An 8,512-nucleotide genomic window follows, 5' to 3' on the forward strand; every position below is an offset into this window, starting at 1 on the left:
ACACAGCTCCCAGTGGTGAAACCGTTAGAGAGATGAGGCAGGGCACTGCCATGGGCAGCCTCCCAGGCCGCCCCAAGCTCTGGGTCCTGGGGAGGCAGAGGGAAAGGGGAGGTGTCCACCCTGCTGGTGGGGTCTGGAGAGGCTGCCCCTCCATACCCTCCCCCGGCCTGGGACCCACTGCTGCAGAGGGACGGGTCACTCACAGGCAGGAGAGGCAGGACCTCCTTCCCCTCCTCAATCAGAACAGCCCCTAGGACCGGGGTGGGGCCCAGCAGCCAGAGTGGCGCTGGAAAGGTCGGCTTCTGGCAAAATCCCCCAAATCAGCTGGCAGAGAGCCCCCTCCTGGCTGAGGCGTGCACGCACCTGGTAAGGGTGCATTCACACAAAGCAAGACTGTCCGCTGGAAGCCCGGGTTTCTAGCTCCTCTTGAAGAACTCCAGACCTGGCAACTTGGCCACATCCCACTGTACCCTCTGAGTGGAGGGTGTGGAGGCCCCCCTTAGGTGCGACACCCACTTGTCTGTCCTTGCTGTTGCCTGCTCGCTCCCTGGGGCATCTGGCTTCCTACCTAGACATCAGGACTCCAAACCAGACCCCCACACCCCAGAGGCATCAAACTGCACGCCCTCCCAGCCACCAGCCGTGGGAGTCACACAAAACCCCTTGAAAAACGAGAAACCACCAGCACCCCTTCTAAGGGAGGCGGGGCCAGAGTACCGCCCTGCACCTTGCTGCGGGCAGGTGCCCACAGGTGACTGCCTTCCACCCACAGCCGGGCAGGGCTAGAACCTCACTGGCTCCTGAGGCCCCAGCCCCTGTGTGGCACTGACCAGCCAGGTGCCAAGTGCCCTGTGAGGGTCAAGGGACTGTGTTCCAGGGACCTGAGGGAGGAGCCACACCAACCCGCCCTTCCACGGACCCCAGTCCACAAGGCAGCAGGCTGTGTGGGTGTCAACTTTAATATGGGGCTGGCCTGTCTGGGGGGCTAAGAGGGTCCCCTTTGTCTTCTTGTTGGGAGTGAAATCTCAGGGAGATTGTCTAATTCCAAAACGAACCGTGAACTAGGGAAGTCACTTCCATCCTTCCCAGTCTCCACTTGGCTGCTAACAGGTCGAAGCTGGCAGCTCGGGGACCCGCAGCCACACCGGCCGGGTATCCTGGAATGTCTGTCAGCAGGACTGGGCCTCTGTACGGCCCCAGGAGTGATGGGGTGGGCAGACCTCCTAGAGTCATCAAAATCCAGCAGGGACGCACCCCTCCTGGTCCACCACCCACAAACGCCGACGTGGAAGCAGAGAGGTTACCACCCCCACGTCTACATGGAAACTGGGCACGTCCGGGAGCCAGGCCAAGGGAGGGCCCCCTTAACCAAAGCCCTGCCAGCTAGTGGGAGCAGCAGGAAGAAGGGAAAGGAAAGGGTGGGGAGGCCAGGTCTGACGTGCCTTCCACAGCAGACAGGGTGGCGGAGACACTGGCTCGTGGAGCCGCGCGACCCGGGACGGGAGGTGTGACCAGCACCAGAAGCGTTGGGCCTGGCCGTGGCCCGTGGGAACCACAGCTGCAGAAGCTGCGTTTGGCTGGAGAGTCTGAATGTTGCCATTTAATCCAGAAACGAGAGCAAGACAGCAGCGCCAGGGAAACGCTCCGTAGAGCCATCCTGATCAGGAGCCCTGTGTGTGCTGTGCTGCTCCGTCAGCTCCCGGCCCACCTGGCCCGGCGCCAGCCTCCTGGGAGCCCGGTCAGGGCCGGACACGCACCCAAACTCTGTGGGCCCCAGTCCTCTGGAATCCCCGTGAGTCCCACACAAGTTACGAGGCTGCCACCACTTCCGCCTGTCGGGGCCTGGCCTTGACGGGGACTTTCTCTGTGGAGGAAACATAGAGACGTCTGTCGCGTACAGAAGACCCCGGAGGCGGGAACTTCCCGAAAAGGACAAGAGGCAGCAAGGAGCCAGGTCAGGGCTTCGCACTCTGGGAAGAGCGGGCACAGCTCTGAGAAAGGCGAGTTACACACAGGAGCCGGGAGGGATGACCAACAGCAGGCACTGAGCACAAGCACTTGGGACAGCACGGCAGGCGGGCGCGCACCCCTACCCACGGAGCCCAGGAAGGAGGTCAGGAAGCAGCAAGGGAGCAGAACGAGCTGAGGAGGAATCACGAAAGACGAGCCCGGGCGGATAGGGAATTTCTGAAGGCGTTAAGCGATGCCGCGGGGAAGGTCGTCCCAGTGATGTTTAGAGGATGGCTGGTCCTGGGTTGGACCCAGAAGACCCTGCACAGCTAAACTGGCCCTTTCCCGACTCTAACTTTGGGATTGGCCTCTCTGAACAGGGTTCGGCTCTTACAAGGTTACCGACGCTGCTCAGGAGCCTGGGCTCAACCGCAGGGCGAGGCCCGCACTCCGCCTGAGCTGGTGCCGGCAAGCACGCCCACCAAGCGGGGGGTTGGGGCCTGACCCTCACCAAGCAGGAAGGGCAGGGCCCAGAGGCCAGGATATTTTGCTTTGCTCTAGAACGCACGGTTCTCCAAAGGACATAACGAGGGGGGTACCTGGGATCTTTTCAGGAAGGGGCTCTGAAGGAACCTCTGGCAGCTCTATCTGTTCCTGCAAGAAACAGAGGATAAAGGCTGTGAGATACAATCACCTTGTCCTTCTCTTGGAGAGAACAGCATCCTGTTCACTTAGCCGCTCTCAGCGGGATTTGAATAGGACACAAATCCTCCAGCACCCAAGCCCAGGGTGCATCCTCCCTGGCTTCTGGCACCTCTGCAACTCACATCACCGGGGGCACAGTGACCACAAAAGGTGGCTGCTCCCAACGACCCAGAGCCTGAGGGGCTCCCAAGCCAAAGTTCCACTCCAAGTCTGAGACAAGGGCTTTGAAACAGGCACCCATGCAGGTCAGGGGCCCCAGTGGTGCCTCTGCCTCAGGTGGTGGTACCTGGGTGCACCTGTTGTTCCAGCGAGTGCTGGTCTACCTCTCGGGCCTTGGGAGGAAGTAAATCATCAGGCAGGTGCACACAGGACCCCCAGGCAGCGAGCAGCAGTGCTAAGGACCTGCTTGCCTGGCCTGGCCTATGGCTGGGGGGTGGCAGGCTGGTGGGCACGGTGGGAATTCGGCTTGCTTAGGCAGGGGCCCACAGAGATGGAGACGCCCTCCATCAGGGAGCAAACACAGACTCAGGGCCTGAAGTGATGGTTGGCTGGTTAGAGGCCTCTGGGACAACACGTGGAGGCCCTGTGTGTGACAGTGAGTGACCGGGCCCAAGAGGGAAAAAGCCCCTATTTGATCTAAAACCCACACACTGCCCACTGGGGAGGAAAGGGCTGAGGGAGCTAGGAGGGTCTGCATTCCGCTCTGTCCTGGCACCTGGTTCACTCTGAGGCCTGCAACACCTGGGTGGACAAACTGCAAAATGTTCTTTCCAGGCCAGTCCTGCCCTGCAGTCAGCCAGGTGGGTGGGGAGAAGGGACCTCAGTTTAGCATAAACGCCAGTTGTTTTAGGGAAGAAAACCAGCTGCAGAACCAGGGCTGTGTGCTCAAGTGAAACCTGACACAGTTGCTCGCCGAGGCCAGCGAGGAGAGTCCTCCTGGTGGGCGGGGGGTCCCTACACCTGGGCCTGTGTCAGTGCCGGGGGTCCTGTTACCTGAGTGATTGCGTCCAGCTCCTCCAGGATGGCATCTTCATCCTCCTGAGTGAAGCTTCCTGCCAACAGCTCATCTATTTGCTGCAAAAGGAGGAGCAGAGGTGGAGCATGGCTGGGCTGGGGTGGGGGAAAGGTGGGCCCTCGTGGAGGAAGGAGACGGCCCCAGCTCAAGGCTCCTCTCACTTGAAAGAAGGAAGGCAGCCCCCACGTGGTGCGGGAAGGCCTGGCCCTCGAGGGCGGTGCAGGACGTTCAGCAAGTTGGCCACTGTCCTCGCTGGCTGCCAGATGGCGGGCCCCATGGCGCCGCACCCCATGGTGCGGCAACACCTACCCGCTGGTACTCCACAGCCTCCTGCGTCTCGTCCAGTATCCGCTCCACCTCTTCTATGGACATCACCTGATCGGTTACAAGTTTTTGAGTCTTGTCAGTGAAGCACATAACAGAACCCCCTACACGAAGGCCACCTGCATTGGCAGGGCACACGGCCTAGCCCCTCTATTCCTGTTTAAATGAAGCCACGCCAAGCGGGATATAACATATCTTTGGTTATTTCTGTCCCAGGCAGGGCCCGTCCACAGAGGCATGGAGCTGTCAGACAGTCTTTTCAGAAGCCTCAACTGACCTCCTTGGACTCCTGCTGGCCCTTCTGGCACCCAAATCAACCCTAGCGGTAGTCAAAAGTATAAAAATTTTTCCCTGGCCAGGTGACTTGATTTCTTTTGGGTTCAAAGCAGCACCTTTGCTTGACTGGTCACCACCACATTGGATAGTCAGAAAGGCAGTGTAACCTCAGCTCTCTGCCCAGCCCCACTGCCATCCACTCATCAGGAATGAGATGGGGTGGGGGCTGGAGCACGCCATCTCTGCGCCTCACCTCTCCTTTCACCATCCACCTCTGTGCTGTTTCCTGAAATGAAGCTGCGTTCACCTCCTCCAGGAAGTCCTCCAGATTAGTTCACCACACCCCTCCCCCACTCAAACCAGATTGTCCCTCTAGTCATTTTAGCATCTCTGGACACAATTTATAGTTTGGGTCCCTATTCTCAGATCAATATCCCTGAGTTTGTACCACTAGACTGTCACCCTCTCCCGTCACCCTCTCCCGGTAGTGGCTGGCTTTCCCTCAAGCCCAAAGGCCTGTGTGCAGGTGTGGCCTCAGGGACTACCCCTCTCCTTGTTCCACTGGCTGCCCCTCCTCTCTGTCCCCAGTCCTGCAAGACTTACCTGGTGCATCTTATTCAGACACTCATTTCCAAACTGCAGCCCCTCGATCACCTTCATTTCAATCTGGGTGAACTCAATACTCTGGACCTGAGGAAGAAACCCGTGTGGTCAGGGGCCCACCTTCTCTGCCGCCTCATGCAGACCCATGGAAGGGAGTTAGGATCATACTATCACTGACAAAGACTGCTGGCCCTCAGAGCAGACTGTCTCTGCCTTCCTCCTCCTTCTGTCCTTTCCCGCTGCCCTGACCAACACTTGGGCGGGACTGAGAGGGCCTGGGAGGAATCGCAAAGTAGACTGCTTATAACCAGCAGCTCTGTTAGCAAAAGAGCAGAACTAGAGCTCTGGGTTCTGAAACTGGATCACTTCGGGAGCCTCCTGCAGATCCCAACACCTCTTCAGTCACTGGGGCAGACTCCCTGCCCACCCCCACCCAGAAGTGGCCTAGCCCCCCAGCCACGATCCTGCAAGAGCCAACCTGCCCCAGCCCCTTAAGACCGTCAGGCTCCCATCAAAGATTCTCCTCCACCTCCAGGCCTGACCCATTCCATAGCCTCGGGCTGAGAGGTCCAGGAGAGAAAAATGATAGGTTTCAGTCCTCTGAGGGGACTCTGGTGCCTACACGGTCCATGGCCCACACCCCCCGACCCCTACTAGGCCTACCATGGTCTCCAGGCTGGTGATCTGGTTTTCTGTCTTGTCCAGGAGCTGCTCCCGGTATCGCTTCTTCTTGAGCAGCAGCTTGGCCCGTCTGCAGAAGGAACCCGAGCAGTGACCCAGCAGCCATGGCCATCAGCTGCCCTGGCCTGGCACTGACCAGCCTCCAGGCCTACCCCACCTCTGCTCTAGGCCGATGGGGGAGAGAACCCCTCTCCCGAAGACCGGCCCCCAGCTCCACTCACTCCTTCCTGCCGTCGCGCAGGAGCTGCCGGGCAATCTCCCGCTCCCGCTCCAGCTGCTGGGTGATCCTCTTCTGGTACTGCTTCAGCTTATCCCGCTGCTGCTTCAGTTGCTGCCGGAAAAGCAGGCCTTGTGTCGACACCAAGCCCACGCAGGGCGCGCTGGACACTCACAGGGCTACCCAGCATCCAGGAGAGCCAGCACAGAGGCTGCTGGGGTCACTGAAGGGCCCCCCACAGGCCAGGCTGCCCCAACTGCCACCAATGGAAGCACATCCTCTGAAACTGAGTTCTCCATGGGGACAGGTTTGCCCCCCAGGGCACGTGGGGCACTATCTGGAGACATTCCTGGCTGTCACACTGGGGATGCCACTGGCATCTAGGAGATGGAGGCCAGGGATGCAGCTCAATATCCTACAAATCCCCAAGATCTCCCCCACCCCAGACAGAGAACCAGTCCTAATGTCCTCAGCACCGGGGTGGAGGGCATGCTCTCACCGCCGTCATGGCAGGGCATCGCCGTCATGGCAGGGCATCGCCATCAGCGAGGAATGTGAGCGCTGATCAGGGAGTGCGGCCAGCACCTCCAAGGTGAAGAGACGACACAGAAGTCGCTGGTGACAGTCACCCGAGTGCCACCTTCCCAGCCCAGCCGTGGCTGGAGACTGGGGCCTTCCCTCCCAGCTTCACTCCTCTGTAGACTTCAGCCATTTGCCATCAGCTCTCCTGCTCTTGTCACTTATCACCATATGTGAGTGGACAACAGATAGTGCACTGAGGTGAGGTTCACGTGACCGTGCCAATCACCTAGGACCCCAGTGTCCCAAAAAGGATGCAGGGCCATTTACACGCCTTAGTTTTTCCTTCCCTATTTTAAGCCATTTACATTTCTTCCAAATTTCATCATTTCAGGTGACGCTATGGCGAGCACCTGCAAGCACAAGGCACTTCTCAGGTAGAAGATTATGTCTTCAGGGTCGGTCATGGGGAGTTAACTGGGTCAAGGGTGTGCACATCTTTAAAACTCAACATGGTGAGAAATTAGCCCCCAGTGTAGACGTGGTCAGTCTGTCTCAAGCGGCCTCTCCCCACACAACTCCATTCTCTTTAGAGGCCGTCTGCTCCAGCGCACCCCATGGCTCGGCGACAGCCGCACGTCCTGTCCCTGCTTCCGTGAGAGGCGTCCGCCATCCCATCCCGTGGCCAGCCTACCCGCTGACAAGGTACGACCAGGAAACAGTGAGACGCGGGCACCGCCTCCCGAGACCCGAGGCACAGCTCAATCGCCGCACCGGGACCGCCTACACCCGCAGCGACCGGATTCGCTCAGACTTGCTGGGAACCGGACGCGGACACGCTCCCCACCGGGAGCCCACCACCCACCGCCCCAGACGGGCTCCGAGGCTGCGGCCTCGGCGTGGGGCTGGGCGGCCGGAGGGGCCGAAGCCCGTGGCGAGGGGGGAAACGCAGCCGGTAGCCGCCGTGCCTCGGTTTCCCCGCCCGGCCCAGGTGTCCCCGGCCCGCGTCCACCCGCCTGCGGGGCCCAGCGTCTCACCAGGATGGCCTTGTCCTGCTCCGTGACCCGGCTCTGCTGCTTCTTACGGCCGAACAGGTTGCCCATGGCGGCCGGCGCGGCCCGGCCCGCCGCCCAGCCCGGTAGCCTCCGCACGTCGCGGCCACCGTAGTTCGGACTCAACTACCCCCGCTACGGCGGCCGCGCGGGGCCAAGCGCCGCAGAACGCGGAACGCGGCTGTCCGCAGACGGAGGCCCCGCCCCGGGAAGCGGCCGGGGTTCTGGGGCCCTGGATCGCGTGGTTCACGTGCATTTCCAGAATACCTCACCTGCGCGGACTTCAAGACTAAAAGTTCCATCTCACACTACGGTGGGATCCTCGCAGGGTGACAGCGTGTACCGTCTCCCGGGCGGTCAGAAATCTTGTTCGCAAGTCACTGCCCCGCCGGCTCGGACCACAGAATGCTGCGTTTAGTGATGTTACAACCCTGGGCGTCAGTGTCCGCTGAACCGCCCCCTGGGCAGCATGCTCCACCCGCTCTGTCCTCCGGGCCGGTGACTAGTCCCCGGAGGAGCCCACCTTCTGGTTCCGTGGGCCCGGGCAGAAGCCCCCACGGGGCATCGGGGATATAGGGCGGGGCGCCACGTACACCTGCAGCCTTGGCTCCCACCCGTGTGTCCTGGCTGGGGTGGGGGTCATAGGATGGCACCCAGCCCTGTTTGGTCTCCCCAACTGATCCCGCAGCCCAGTCTGCATGGGCCCCGCCACCTTTCTAGCAGCCCAGCAGCTCCTAGGCGGTGGGGTCATAATAAGATGAGGCGTCCCATGGCATGAGTCCAGCGCTCACCCCTTTCTGTGAAATGAACTCCTTGATCAGAAGCAGTGCTGCGAGGACACCACGATGGGCCTCTCAGTCCACAACAGTGCCGCTGGCAGAAGCCCCCTGGGCGAGGGGGGAGGCAAATCTGTATCCAGAGTGTCTATTCCCGTGAGGACACGTCACTGCCCCCTGAGGGAAGAGTCCTGATTAGCTAACCTGCTGTTGGGCAGCTGGCTGGTCCCCCAGGTAATAGTGCCATCTGGGGGGCTCAGTGCTCTTGACCCACTGGGCCCTCAGCAGCGGTGGCCAGGTGAGCCTCAGGGGAAGTCCATGTAACTGAGCCCCGCAGAGCCTCCATCCCTGCCCACATGGTCACTTTGTCCACAGGCCCATTGACCGAGCGCTG

The 8,512-nt window shown here is 60.7% G+C and overlaps 1 protein-coding gene across 1 annotated transcript; it reads right to left on the bottom strand.

Annotated features, from left to right (window-relative positions):
- Window positions 1-941: 941 nt before the first annotated feature.
- On the bottom strand, window positions 942-7,446 carry CHMP6 (charged multivesicular body protein 6). The gene is made up of 8 exons (XM_024130002.2): window positions 7,328-7,446; window positions 5,776-5,885; window positions 5,537-5,624; window positions 4,874-4,960; window positions 3,980-4,045; window positions 3,649-3,729; window positions 2,550-2,604; window positions 942-1,864 (listed from the first exon to the last, which is right to left on the bottom strand). The coding sequence occupies exons 1-8, from the start codon at window positions 7,391-7,393 to the stop codon at window positions 1,809-1,811; spliced, it is 609 nt and encodes a 202-aa protein (XP_023985770.1). The 5' UTR covers window positions 7,394-7,446; the 3' UTR covers window positions 942-1,808.
- Window positions 7,447-8,512: the final 1,066 nt, after the last annotated feature.

Source organism: Physeter macrocephalus, unplaced genomic scaffold (genome assembly GCF_002837175.3).
Source record: "Physeter macrocephalus isolate SW-GA unplaced genomic scaffold, ASM283717v5 random_277, whole genome shotgun sequence".
NCBI lineage: Eukaryota > Metazoa > Chordata > Mammalia > Artiodactyla > Physeteridae > Physeter > Physeter macrocephalus.

Excerpts from the sequence above, each read along its gene's own strand:
- CHMP6 (XM_024130002.2), bottom strand. The coding sequence starts at position 7,393 with ATGGGCAACCTGTTCGGCCGTAAGAAGCAGCAGAGCCGGGTCACGGAG. Across the intron at positions 5,625-5,775 it reads CTGCGCGACGGCAGGAAGGA|ACGGGCCAAGCTGCTGCTCA; the intron begins GTGAGTGGAGCT and ends TTCCTTCTGCAG. Across the intron at positions 4,046-4,873 it reads GTCTGAATAAGATGCACCAG|GTGATGTCCATAGAAGAGGT; the intron begins GTAAGTCTTGCA and ends GTAACCGATCAG.